This window comes from Bicyclus anynana, chromosome 14 (genome assembly GCF_947172395.1).
Source record: "Bicyclus anynana chromosome 14, ilBicAnyn1.1, whole genome shotgun sequence".
NCBI classification, from domain to species: Eukaryota; Metazoa; Arthropoda; class Insecta; order Lepidoptera; family Nymphalidae; genus Bicyclus; species Bicyclus anynana.
In genome coordinates, this window is record NC_069096.1 from 8,034,687 (window position 1) to 8,050,019 (window position 15,333).

At 37.2% G+C, this 15,333-nt stretch overlaps 1 protein-coding gene across 2 annotated transcripts in view; it reads right to left on the reverse strand.

Moving 5' to 3' along the window:
- Positions 1-15,333, reverse strand: part of LOC112044436 (transducin beta-like protein 2) — a 157,582-nt gene that overhangs the window by 73,381 nt on the left and 68,868 nt on the right. The window contains exon 3 of one of the 2 annotated variants that reach the window (XM_024080281.2): positions 5,642-6,976. The exons of the other annotated variant lie outside the window; for it this stretch is intronic. Coding sequence (XP_023936049.2) covers positions 5,814-6,976 — 1,163 coding nt within the window. The 3' untranslated portion in view covers positions 5,642-5,813. Of the gene's footprint in view, positions 1-5,641; positions 6,977-15,333 lie in introns of those variants that run through there. 2 annotated transcript variants of the gene reach the window in all.

Sequence of the window (15,333 nt, forward strand, 5' to 3'; positions counted from 1 at the left end):
GCCGTCAAATATTAAACATAGTTTGAACAAGGAGCGTTTTTTTCCTGTTCACCAGACGCTTTTTGACTCTGGTTTGTAAACCGAGCGATGGAGAACTACGAGTGAACGATTTATGAACAATTTATTTATTATCTATAACAGCATTGCCAACTTGCGAGGAATTCCCCAAATGGCGGGGATTTATGGGAAATTGCGGTATGTTGTTTCTCCAATTTGGGGAGTTTCTGATTCGATTTGTAGGGATTTAGAAAAATACGTATTGGCAACACCGATTTATTATGTACCACGTCAAATTGACAAATGTTTGTCATTTTGTTATATTTTTTTGTTTCGAAAACGAAGCTGCCTGCATCCAGTGGCATAAAACCTCAAAGCTAAGAAGTGATTTATTTATGAGTGAAAATGAATTATTTCTGAAATGAAAAATAAACTCTTTTATAATTTTACGGGTCCTTTGCATTTTGGTAGTTGAGAAAGTAATCTTCGCGAAACTTGCGAGCGTTACAAAAACATAACCTGCACTTATGTCTGTCAAAGACGTCTTAACCGGGGTATCCACGCTCGGTTAAGATAAACGCCCGATTTACGTCTTTAACCGGCATATGAGCTGTGGTGAACAGGAAATTTGGACTTAACGGCGTTTAACTTATTTAAACGGTTGATTATGTTTAAACGAATGTCGGTGAACTCGAACCTTAGTAGTTGGGTGACTCTTAAGCAGTTTGAGATCTACTTTCATAGATCAACTAAAAAGTCAATTAACAAACTCTTTATTATTTTATATTAATTATTAGATCTTAGTATAGGCTCTAGAGAGAGTAGTGATAGCCCAGTGGATATGACCTCTGCCTCCGATTCCGGAGGGTGTGGGTTCGAATCCGGTCCGGGGCATGCACCTCCAACTTTTCAGTTGTGTGCATTTTAAGAAATTAAATATCACGTGTCTCAATCGGTGAAGAAAAACATCGTAAGGAAACCTGCATACCAGAGAATTATCATCATTCTCTGCCTGTGTGAAGTCTGCCAATCCGCATTGGGCCAGCGTGGTGGACTATTGGCCTAACCCCTCTCATTCTGAGAGGAGATTCGAGCTCAGCAGTGAGCCGAATATGGGTTGATGACGACGATAGGCTCTACATTTAGGGGTTCAAACATTTTTATATTCACTTGCAAAAATGGCAAAGATGACCTGTGCTCTGGAGAGGTACGAGTAGACAATTGACATCAAAAGTAAAATTTGGTTACTGAATAAGCCAGCAAGCACTAATAATAATTGAACCCATGAAAATGAATATAATTATAATGATAAACATAATGCTAATGAAATATTTATGACTGTACACGCAAATATAGGATTTATGTTAAAATAGTAACAGTTGTCTAAACAAACCTAAATACGAAATCATACACATTAACATTTAAAGAGACAAAAATAATTACGCATTACTAATTGTATTATTATTTGTTTAAAATTAGCTGCGGTCTCATTTGGTGATAATGACAATATTTTTACAAAGGAAGCGGCGGAAATTTTAATAGAATATTTTAAGTCCTGTAAAACTTTAATGTGGCAATGGGAGCCAAATTCTATATCACTAATATGTGTCGTCGTGTGTACAGTCCATTGTCTTAATAGCAAAAGACAGAAACAAGTGAAAGGAACTGGGGGAGGCCTATACCCTGGGATTTTTAGGATCCTTATAATTAAAAAATGTAATTTTAAACTAAAAAAAAAATAAAAGAAAAACTAAAATACCTAAAGTAAATATTAAATATACTAACACTAGATTTACGGAATTATAAAATAGAAATTATTGTTTAAAGAGAAAATGAAAAGGCTCTATTACAAATTATCGATTATGCCAACAAAAGAAATGATAATAATAAAAAGTGGATGCCAAATTCTATAGATTATAGAACTGAGAATACACTAAAGCTCTAGATTTTAATTGGATAGTTTTTACCAGCAAATAAAATCAATCAATTATAACAAAAAGAATTTAAAAACGATATAAATTATTAATAAAGAAACTTTAGTGCGAAAAGTGCTACACACATTGCCTCGCATATCTAATACACGGATGAGAAATTAGTTAACAATCTTGACCCCCCCATTTTGCTTCATATCTATACTAATATTATAAAGCTGAAGAGTTCTTTTGTTTATTTGCTTGAATGCGCTAATCTCAGGAACTACTGGTCCGATTTGAAAAATTCTTTCAGGCTTCTTAAAGGCTATAGGTTATATATTATCCCCGTATTCCTACGGGAACGGGAACAACGCGGATAAAACCGCGTGGCGTCATCTATTCTACATAGTTTCAATTTATTTATTCAAGTGTTACTGCGTATTGCAATGCCAATGCATAAAAACAATGTGTTAAAACACATTTACTAACTCGCGGATACTCTATGCTTGAGCCTTGGAGGCATTTCAGTTGTAAAAAAAAGTAAAAATAATGTAATTAAAAAAAATAAGCCGGGAGTAGAATTACAGTTATATTAAATTCGAAAATGTATATGTGTGTATGTTTGTGCTCCAACAACTGTTTAACCGATTAGGCTAAAATTTGCTGATTATATGAGATAGATCATGATGTAAAATTAGCCTAATTGTGCTAATTAATGGCATACGTAAATTAGCACAATTAGCTAATTTTCAACATAAAAATCATGGCTTCCACGGAATTTGATAAACAGAAATCTCACGCAGAGTTGCGGGCCGCCGCTAGTATCGAATATGCCTACTTTCAATTAAACTAATTAGAATTGAATTTATTTAACATTTTATCATATTGTAAATCTCACTCCGGCTTCAAAAACCTGCTCCGATTGGACAACCAAAATCTAAGACATCAGACTACAGAAAATGAATAAAAACCTAAAGGAGAATGCCCATCCCCGGCCCAGGCCTACCCTAACCGCCCGGCAGTTTACTTACGTCTAAAAAACAACTTGATAATTCTACTTTAATAATGAAATCATTACTTTGTCAAAAAAAGTTTGCTACAACGTGTTACGACATTTTTAATTTGTCTACAACTGGGATAATCTAAGATACTTTGTAAGTAAGTAAGTTGATCATACAGCCTACGTTTATTTTTTGAAGGTTTATGATTGGTTTGATCGTTTTCTTGTTTTTAAGCTTGTTGGAAAAAATGCTTTTTTCTTTAAGAAAAATACTTTTATTAAGCCAATTAATTAACCAGATCCTTATTTATACATCATACTATCATGTTCATTTACTTTTATACGGGGGTATATCTGGGTTCCCTGGGCCGACGTTGTATGGGCCGGTGGATATTCTCCTTTAAACAGGCTCCTACTAGACGTCAGTTTTATTGCAAATACATATTGTAGTATAATATATATAAAATATGTCGTAACAATAGATAAGATTATAAAGAGGAGAAATCTGAGGCATTAATTGATAATACATTATCATATCAAACAAGGAAATGTAAAACTATTAGCACCAATGATGTACAAGACCATTACTACGGCGATATCACTTAACTGTAAGGCCAATCTAATTTTATCAAGCCACATACCGAAATCGGTACAATGTAGACAATATACGTAAATGAGAGTATTTTAGCAACACGAGGTGCAAACAACATACGTCGGCGTCCGGTCACAAGGGCATTACTCTCTTATACATTCGATTCAGTCTCAAAATGCTAAAAGCCAATAACTTGTTCAATGTCCCACAATAGGTAGGTTGAATTATAATCATTCACTAGCTTGTGACATGGGTTCGTTGCTTTAATTTCACGCCACACTCCATTGCCTTCTGATATAAAATTCTATATAATGATTTATTTATTTTGCTATCATCCGCGAAAATTCGGCGAACCCATGCGACAACGTCACCCAGGTCCGACAAAATACTCTCTACGTACGTTTCACCCCGAAACCGGAGCATCCTCAGGAGATGTTGACTCTACAACGTGCAATTGCAAAGTCTTTGCAATTGCACGTTGTAGAAAATACTCTCTACGTACGTAGAGAGTATTTTGTCGGACCTGGGTGACGTTGTCGCATGGGTTCGCCGAATTTTCGCGGATGATAGCAAAATAAATAAATCATTATATAATCATGATGAACTTCCGCAAAGTAACGCCTGCTTCTATCCGATATAAAATTCATTTAATTCGTAACTTTGCAAATTATATTTTCAGTTCTACCACAGTATTATTCTATAATTATAGTGTATTATAGACAATGTAATTTAGTTATAAGATTATTTTCAAAATTTGCATGCTATTTTGTAGCAAATTGTATGCTAACATTTATATCAAGATCTGTATTTAACAATTTGCAAATAAAGAATTATGAATTGAATGAATTATACATATATCTTTATTCTGGTTCTACTGTTCGACATCAAGTAGATACGAGTAGCTACAGAAAGTTAGATGAATCTTGAAAAATATTTGAATCGAGTTTACCTAAAAGTTAATTTTATTTGATTATAACACTTTGATTGATTTTCATACTAACTTTTTACTCTTATCGGGTAGGAACTCCTTGAAGTCGTTTCGTAATCCGCCTTTGAGGACAGTCATGAAGTCTGCCATTTCATCCTGTTTATACTTACGAGTGTATATTGCTTGTTCTTGACAGTTAAATTTATTATACATAGTTACAGGTGTACAAATTCGCACTAGTTTCTTGTGGATAATTATGTTTCACACTAAGTCCAAGGTGGAAGTCTTCATGTACATCTACAATTATGTGTGTTACATCACAACTTTATGTAAGCGGATTATATAAGCTTGGAATACACGGTCGTTCGTTAAGGCTTTATAATTGCATAAGAGTTGCCTTAAAACTCTACATTATACGACTCATTATATGTACCGTTGTTTAAAGTGCAACTGACTAACGTGTGATGAAACTTGCTTGTAATATGATGGACTGGTAGAGCCGGCCTACTTGGAAACCGCGAAGCGTTCGCTGACTCAGTTGAGAAAATAAAAAAAATAACTTCTTTTTCCAACGATCCGTGCTTAGTCATTTGGCACGGTAAAGATCGAAAGATGATTAATATGATAATTCTGTGATAGATATAGATAACAACGTTCAATGTTTATATGTTAGTTGAGGTGCCTTAAATCTTGTTACGTGATGTCATTCTCATTTTCCTCCACACTGAGGTTTGACCCAGACATTCGTGATTCATAGTCTCAATAACATGAATAAATCACTTGTTACTTGGAAATACTGCGTAAGCAACAATATAGGTGTACATTGTGTACCTTGTATTAAATGATTTGAGTTTCTTTCAATATTTTAGTAATTTAAAATTGTATTATAACCACAAAGAGACTGTCAACCCCACTAACCCTACGCGCTGTTAACAATCGCTAGTTATGTACGAGTGAAATCCAGCGCAGTGAAAGTGTTCTATCATATGACGAAGACATAAAATCGTATGAGGTTTGCATTAATGGTGACATACTTTCCTTATAATTTTACCGTTGCCTTTGTGCACTTGAGTGTTATTTTTGGCTTAAATTGCTCTTTAGGCTCTTTGGTAACTTTAGCAAATATTATTAATATATACCTACTTGTTTACTTTTGCTTATTATACAAAGACCTTACTTACTCGTGTAAAGGGGTAAAGAAAACCACAGAGTTATAGAAAAAAATATTACGTTTATTGCTATCCCGCAATTCGAAGGCACATACACAGTACGCGCACTCCGTCAACGTAATAAAATAGAATCTTGAAAATTGTCCACAAAACATGTCAACAGTATTACTTTACAGTACATACAAGTCGTATAAGATTTTTTATCACTCGAAATTTAGGCGGAACTGATTAAGGGATCGTACGGTTGCAAAATGGGCAGTTGATTTGAAGTACGGGTTCTTTGTGCACGCTCGGAATGTACTTTCAATAAAACGAGATCCAGGGCGGCGCGAGCGTCTTCCAGTGGCGAGTGTCCAGAGCTGCTGCGCTGGACGCTCCGGCCCAGCAGTTCCTCTGAGAGCGCGCGCAGCGAGCGGCGCAGCGGGAACCCTCGCGAGTGGGGGTACAGCGCTGACGTGTCCACCACTGCACTGTGCAATAACTTCAGTGATCGTAAATCGTTTTCCAATGCATGTCCAACAAGAATCGTGTCGCTCCCGACGAATCCCAATATGTCATTCTGAACATCTCTTAGCGTCTTGGTCGCGCGCGCCAAGTCGCGCGGCCTGATGCCTGAGAAGCGGGTGTTGTGGTCGAGAACCTGTGAGCTCGGTTTAACTAGCGATCTGTAAACGAGTCGTCCGTCGGCCGCTATGACTGCTATGCTAGCCAGCTCCAGCCCTCCGGTGGTGTAGCACATCTCCGTGTCCACGGCGTACACGCCGCCGCGCGGCGACCGCGCACGCACGTATCCTTCCAGGGGCCCGTTCATACCGGGCTTCGTGCCGCTCCACACGTGAAACCGAGCCGTACTGCAACCTTTGGAACCCAACGACGCGTTGCAGCAAGTGTGACGGGAGTCGCCGCTGATGCGACCCCAATGGTACACGCAAGACTGTTCAACCACATATTCACCTTCTTTCGTCATTCGAAACATTTTATCACAACGCACACACAAATGTTCCACTGCATCCGCTTCTTCGTCACTTTCGGAGCGAGGCGTGGAGCCCCACGAGCCTCGTCCACTGTCATTTTGCGAGCAGCCGGGAACGAACTCCGGCGCGTTCACGTCGAACGAAGTGAACTGTAGCTTAGGCCGCGGCGGCGGATTGATGTACACCACGGCCTTCGACGAGTTGGGCTCTATCTCCAGCGGGTAGCCCAGCGCCCACATCCGCTTGGGCGACAGCAGATGCGGGCGGAGAGCTTCCACTAGTTCTTCGGTGGAGATCCTCTGCGGCGTCGACGGCGCCGTCGGCGCGGGCGGGGGGCGGCGTCGATCGCGGGGTCGGCGCCGGCGTGCTGCGGCGCCGGCAGGATCCACCGCCGCGTCGGTCTCTTGATAAAACCAATCGTGCCAATGAGTACAAAATTGCATGTTTCTTGATGGGCTTGTATACACATAGAGTCGAGAAAGCGAGCGCGGAGCCGGAATCGGTAAATACGTGCAATCGCGCGCGCGGGCGCTGTACTAGTGGCGCGCTGGTGGGGCAGCCCACGCTTTATACGTCACGTAGGTAGCGCGCGTTCGTTAACGGGACATGCCAATCGACCGGCCTATTCTCATTTTTCTAAACAATAATAAAAACTACTTTCTGTGAAAGATAAGTTAAAGCAATTAGTCCTATTGTGACAACCTAGAATCGTACGATTTGAAGCACGCTTGCGGCCTAACATTGCTTTTTTAAAACACGCATGAGTCTTTGTTTACTCACATCAGCTGATTCGTTCGCTTATCATTGTTTTGTTTGGCGAAACAATTTATTGCCTACGTTTTTATTTATGTTTCTATGCATCTTTCTACTGCACAATAATAATAATTGTATGTTGTTAGACTCTACCTTGGCCTAGAGCCTTGAATATGGTGCTGTAAAATGAGATGAATAAGTACATCGACAATAGGTTTATTATCGTATCTAGAAGGAAAATTATATTTATGTAGAATGAAAAATATTTAGTAAAAAAGGGAAATATAATTACTTTAGATTTAAGGAATAAAATTAGTTATTACTTGGACTTCTTAGTGCTAATAGATAAACTAATTTTACTAATGAATAATCATTAACTAAATAGGTCTTTACCTAAACGGTAGGAGGACAAAGACATCATTTAAAGCGAATATTTCATAACTCATATTTAAACTGCAATATGTAACGAATAAAATATAAAGTATAGTAGTTTTTCGTTAGTGACCATATAAATATCACTTCCTTGGTTTTTTAAAACAATATACGATGCAATATAGAGTCGATTAAATGTCTGACAATTTTCCTCAAGTAACTGAGGAAATGATGTTTAAGGAAATACTACCTCATCCTTTACGTATGAATAAGTTTGATAAAAAATTTAGTGTCATGAGTTTATGACTATAGGTAACTCTGTTTTCCAATTGAAGATGCAATTTCGAAAAGTTGGTATTTGGATATTCTATCCATACATCTCACAAATAAGTGAGTAATTTTTAAATAAACAATTTTAGTAATTTACAAGGCTAATTAACACAAAATAGTAAAGTTATATAGTAACACAATATTTACTTTTAGCAATTATACACTGGTTTGGAAAATAATTAGGTTTTTGTAATTCCGGGACATTTTAAATGTTCAGACATGTGCTTTTTCGAAATTGCATATTCAATTAAAAACCTTACAAGAGTGTTTTAACACATGGAATAAATAAACTTCTATACCATAAATTATTGAAACCAAAACAGAAAAGAAAATTTATTTTTTATTTTAAATAGAACCCTTTTGCGGAGGTTTATAATGAAAGAAAATATGTAAAGACGTATAATTTAGTCGGCCCATGTTCTGGATAAAGACGGATAGAGTGTAGGTGTATCAACCTTAATATAGCACGCGCTAAAAGTGGACGGAAGGGCGGATATTGCCCTGAGGCATAATGTACTGCGAGACTGTATGACCCAGAACTACCACATTTTATGAAGGCTAAAAGTTTGTCAACGAATATCACTACCATAGGTAAGTACCTACGCAAATTATGAGTTTGGACTGTAACGGCTTTGGAAGACCACCGGTTTCAAGAGTTCAGACCCTCGGCCGTCTAATAGTAAAGCTTATTTTTTATATTGTTCTCAGCATTTTATGAGTAGTCCTACTCCCAATCGCCATACACTTACAGTGGAATTCATAGATGTTGTAGGGGCACGCCCAGGGGATCATTTAGCCGCTGAGTGTTGAATTCTCAAACAAATAGAGGTTAAACTTTTATTTGTTTGAGAATTTGACACTCAGCGGGTGAATGATCTCCTGGGGGTGCCCCTATAACGTCTATGAATTCCACTGTTAGTATCGCGGCAACCCTTCGAAAAACACTGCTAAATATTTTTTTTTAAAACTTTAAGGGTCTAATAGCGAAGGGTTGCCACGAAGCTAAGCTAAGTCTGGCGACTGGAGACATGGTTCCTCACTATATTCTGTAAAAATTTTTAAAAAAAACTACGTTTTATACAATTTAGGATATGGATCTTTAAATCTTACAAAGCCGCCACGTTCGAAAATTCTCTACCTTATGGTAAGATCATAGCCTGACAAACATTCAACCTTCATAAAATGAGGCAAGTCAGACTAACACCGGCTTTCGTTCTATAACGAAGCTTCACTGCATGTTGTGCCATTGATTTTACATGATTTAATGCATCCGAGAAAGTAATAAGGCCAACGTACACTGCGCAGTTTATTACATCAACAAAGGAGGACTTATCGGACCTCAGGACGCAGTTTGGGTCACGTACGTTGAACAAGACACGTATCTTTAAAAAAAATAACGTCATCAATAATTACGCGTCTTAATAATACGCTTCCATGTAATATAATATGAGCTGTGTACATAGTACGTTCTACGTACGTAGATTTAACCTAATTTGAGTGTACCGTACTGGCATGGCGTGACCTAGTTCAACGTATTGAACATGTTCTATTTTTAAAATGGGTACAAAATGATGAGTGAGACATCTCAGTATCTGAACGGGTCGAGAACTGAAATGGTCAATAGAGGGACCGATGTCAGGTCGCCAATGGTTCTTAAATGGTAAATGGTTAGAGAGTTAAGGTTAGGGATAGTTTTAGATTTAAGATTATGATATTAATACCATGAATTTTAGGGCTTTTTGAAACAATATTCATTATATTTTATGTTTATTTACAGCTAATTTATCCTCAGAAATATAAATATCTTTATTTAATATTCTGTGATAATATCTAATATTTGCTCATATTTTCGTCTCTTTCTTACAACGCGAGAGTTATGTAACTGGGACATTTATTTAGGCTTATAAATTATGATTCAATTTAATCTAAAATTAATAATTAAATACAGAAAACTCTTTTCTTTCACTAATTAATAAAAATTAATACTAAAATAATTATAAGTACTCGATAAAATAATGAGTACTAATTACGAGTAGGTATGTACTTTTTATGAATTTCGCAAATTGCCTCAACCATCTATAGTTTATACTTATTTACTTATAATATTATAAAGAGGTAAAGTTTGTGGTATTGTAGGGGTAATCTCTGGATCTACTAAACCGATTTTAAAAATTCTTTTACCACTAGAAAGCCACGTTCATTGTGATTGTCATAGGCTATATTTAATACCCATATTCTCACAGGAACGGGTACTACGCGGGTGAAATCGCGGAGCGTCGGCTGGTCGCTAATATATTTATATGTAAAGATATGTAAAGATTACTCGTACATCCGTTAGCATGCAGGCCACAACGTTCGATCTCACGTACCCCTTTCACAGTTCATCGAACGCCCGTCAAGGATTCTACTCGATTATGCGTAAGTCAAGTGTTCAGTGAACCGTGCCCGTTGCTAAGATACGCGCTAGCTGTAGATACTACGAGTACACCAGTTGATTCAAGATTCCAGTCAATGAGAGCTGACCCGTTTACGTGGCGTCCAATTTTACTCCATTAGGGCTACCTCTCACATTTGTAACTCTTTTTACAATGTTGATAGTTAATTATATTAAATTTATATCTTCTAATATATAAAATTCTCGTGTCGCGGTGTTCGAACTTGAACTCCTCCGAAACGGCTCGACCGATTTTGATGAAATTTTTTGTGCATATTCAGTAGGTCTGAGAATCGGCCAACATCTATTTTTCAAACCCCTAAATCCTAGGATAGGGTAGTGGTAGGGTAGGGGTATGGTATAGGGATAGGGTAGGGGTAGGGTAGCGGTAGGGTAGGGGTAGGGTAGGGGTAGGGTAGGGGTAGGGTAGGGGTAGGGTAGGGTAGTGGTAGGGTAGGTTTATGGTATAGGGATAGGGTAGGGGTAGGGTAGTGGTTGGGTAGTTGAAGGGTAGGGTAGGGTAGGGGTAGAGTAGAGGTAGGGTAGGGGTAGGGTAGGGGTAGGGGTAGGAGTATGGTAGTGTAAGGTAGGGATAGGGAAGAAGTGCAAATAAATAAATTAATAAGTCAAAGCGAAGCTTGAGCGAGTCCGCTAGTAATCTATATAATTTTCATTCTATTTTATCTCATAAAGACATATAATAAAGAATATAAGAACAAATATAAGGAAGTCCTCCGCGTTTGTCTATCTGTTAATACGCGTTTAACTTAAAGACTACTTAACGGATTCTCACGCGGTTTTCACCAATAGATGGAATGATTTACGAGGCAAGTTTTGGTATAATTTATCTGGATGTATGTAAATTTATTAAAACGTGATAATATTTTGTTGGAAGTATAGGAAAAAGTCAAAAGGAAACGCTGCCTATAATCTTTATAACAAAAGCATTCGTATGAATCCTTCATGTAAAGATCTACAAAAACGTTGGCAATGGAAATTTGTCTTTTACAGAACTTCTTTACATTATAAAAAATTATCACGTACAACGAAACCGCATCAAATTTCTCGCGGAAAAAGTCGCGGGCGCTCGCTAGTAGAATCATTATTGTAATAAAAAGAAATAATGTCTGCCTCGCCCGACGAGTACCTACTAATTATTATTTAATAGCTCTTGTGTGTAACTAAATACGTGTCACGTATCACGAGCGTAATAGACTAGGAGCCTGCAGTAGCTAGACAAACCTCAATTTGGTTAGGCTGAAAATTTTCAGACTATGATACTACTACAGGTAAGCCTCAGCTTAGGTATCAAGATTCCAGATCCTCAATTGTCCAAGTATAAAAAGTAGTTTTTTGATGTTTTCTGGGTGTTTTCATGTTTCTATTCGCCAGGCAGTCAGTTTCGTGACAACCCTTCACTAGAGATATTTGAAGTTCTCTTGAAAAAAAATAACGGTGTTTTTCGAAGGGTTATCGCGAAGCTAAGTGACTGGCGACTGGGGACAATGGACATGATTTTTCATATTATGCTAAGAAAAATATACGCTTTACACTTTTCACGGTTGAGAATGTGGACCCTTGAAACCTTCCATCTTAAAGAGCTATCACAGCTCAAACTCTGTAGTTATCTACCGTACTTACCTATGGTAGGATCAAAGGCTGACAAAATTTCAGCCTTAATAAAATGAGGTAGGTTTGGCTCTCGCAGGAACTTAGTCAATAATGGTCGCAAATTAGTTTCTTAGAAACCAGATCTCCCACAGCGTAATTATTTATTTATAAAAACGTCACGCTGATTATTATATTCTTCAGAAAACGTTATGTAAGATAATGGACAGTAACTTAGATTTATTTATTTATTGACTAGCTGTGCACTGGTTAGCTTATGTTATTTCGGTCATGAGGTCCTAAGTTTCTTCCAACAATTCAGTCAAATTCTTATTTATGATTTTAGACAGTAACTTCGATATTTTATTCATTTATTGATTGGTTGGTCCAATGGTTAGCCTTTGTGGTTTGGGATCATGAGGTCCTAGGTTTCTTCTAACAAAGTTTCAGTTAAATTCATAAGTAAGATTTTAGACAGTAACTTAGATAATTTAAGAGTATGCTAATAGTAAAGCAATTGTATAACGCCCCATACACAATGGCACGAACTAATGACGTCGTAGGTACATAATGATCGTTAACTTTGTATGGGCGGCGTTGAAACAAAATTACTAATATCTTTGTTATTTGTGTGTTTATGTGTATAGTTTACTTATTAAAAAATGTCACATTTAATGTAAGGAAGCTAAAACTGTATCAGCTAAATACGATAAAAGATTTTTAATAGAGTTTGAAATTTTATATTCTTATTTATTTTGCAAATATCCAGGCAATCAGCTTTTTATGTATAAGTTAGTTAATATTGACCTTATTTACCCGAATGTATTATAAAAATCAATATATTCAAACCTAGTCATCATCCCCATTAAGATTGCATATACCTCTGCCTCAGAGTACTACTCACAGTCACAGATTCTTAGTTTATCCACTTCTGCATCAGGGGTTCACAAAATTAAAAAAAAAAAAGTGAAATATCAATTGTATCTTAGCCCTACGCTTCATAAACATCTCGCGCGTGTGTGAGGCGATTGTTTGTACACAGAAGCGCGTGTAGGCGCGGCTGGTCGCTGACTCCGCCGATAACCTTCGAATCGGTGTCAGCGCGCGCGCGCAGTCTCTGGACGGCATCCCATTTGCCAAGCGAATGAATAGCCTGGCAAGACCAATCTTGAGAACGTATTTCGACAATCTCCCTAGTATAACGTGGGTATGAGTAAAATCAGTATAGTTCTATTCCTAAGATGTGCACTACGAAGCTTTTGTCGTGAATAGAAAAATTCGACAAATGGTGTCTTTCGTTGTAATGGGACGAAACAGACGATATATTTGATCTACCGCCATTGGTCGACAATATGTCATTTAGATTTTACGATATGGTGTGGCGCGTATTATAGATAAGCCTTCTGGCTATATTTGATGCCCGTATTCTAACGGCAACGAGAACTACGACGAGTTACTAATGAAGAACTACTATGAAACCATTAATTATGTATAACTATTAGTTATGTAAAAATTATATCGTAACCTTTTACGGAACTTCATGACATGTTCATAGTGACGACGATATATTTGCGAAAATAATGAGATCTTACTAAAAGTTTAAAGAGGAAATACTAAATTCATTAAAAATCAATAACATTTTTTTCATTTTGCATGGGAAACCCTTCGTTAAATTGATAAAAACAAGGAATTTCTCGACGAAGCAACAGTTGGAATGACCACTTATGCAGGAAACATTTCTTTATCAGCGTGTGAAAAAATACCAAGTCCGCGTCACGGGAGATAAGTCGCTGAATTTCATAAACAAGATAAATACAAAATTAAATACTGTGTCGTTAAACAATATACAATAATGAAGGAAAACATCGTGAGGAAACCTGCATACCAGAGAATTATCTTAATTCTCTGCGTGTGTGAAGTCTGCCAACCCGCATTGGGCCAGCGTGGTAGACTACTGGCCTAACCCCTCTCATACTGAGAGGAGACTCGAGCTCAGCAGTGAGCCGAATATGGGTTGATGACGACGAAACAATATACAGCATTAATATAACAAAAACAACAACAATAGATGCGATTAGAGAGAATGTAAAGCTGCCCTACATACATATTGTATTTCCTACACCTACCCTCACCCTACACCTACCCTACACCTACCCTACCCAACCCTACCCTACCACTACCCTTCCCCTACCCTGCCCCTAAACTAACATCAATTATTTTACCTTTTCGGAACTTTTCCACAAAACACTTGAACTTTATGTTATTAAAGCTCAAATTGTTTGTATGGGTATAGAAAAATATGTTAGGTTGGACTCTATCACTTACGGGTTTGAAAAATAGATAGTAGCCGATTCCCAGACTTACTGAATATGCATAAAAAATTCATCAGAATCGGTCAAGCCGTTTCGGTGGAGTATGGGAGCGAACATTGTGACATGAGAAGATTAATTGATGATCTTTAGCATCGGTGAAGCGAAGACGTCGCTCTGGAAAATGACTGAAATCGAAGCTAATTCATAGACAATACACATGCACAAGATTATTTTTTTACTTCATCATCGCGTCTAAATATTGATACTTTAAAAATTTTACTTCGAAAATAAAACTCGAAACAAAACTACTTAATCATGGAAAATAGTCCCATGTTTATAACATTAACAGTAGGTAATATGGTGGTGCTGATGCTGAAAAGGCGACCCCGCAAGCGCAATGTTGGTCGACCCCCTAGGTGGGCCGACGTGGATGTCCATGCAAGAGGCCTATGTCCAGAAGTGGACGTCTATCGGCTGATGAATGCTATCTTAAACGTTGGATTGATTATATTTTCATCTACTTTTTATATAAAATCTCACAGAATTCTATTATGAGTGAGGGGACTCACATATTATTGTTAATACCTGCGTACCATATGAGTAATGTATATTTCGCTGCGTTAATCTTAATTCTGTTATATGAATGAGTAATTTATTTGTTGATATAATAAATATACGCAATGTAAGCTGAAATTTCAATAATGACATAACATGAATCACTTAAATATACTAGATATTTCAGTATAGTTGTAATGAATCACCTACGCGTATATAGGGAAAATCGATGATTTTGTTTTCTACGGAGGATATCCGTTTAAGCATGAATAAGTTTATAACCTGATTTTGAAGCGCCTACGTAAGTTATTAATTGACTCAATTCTTCAATTCGAGCGATATATTGAAAGAAAATATTCAAAGAAAATAGAGAAGTATCTTGTGAGTTTGTCATGT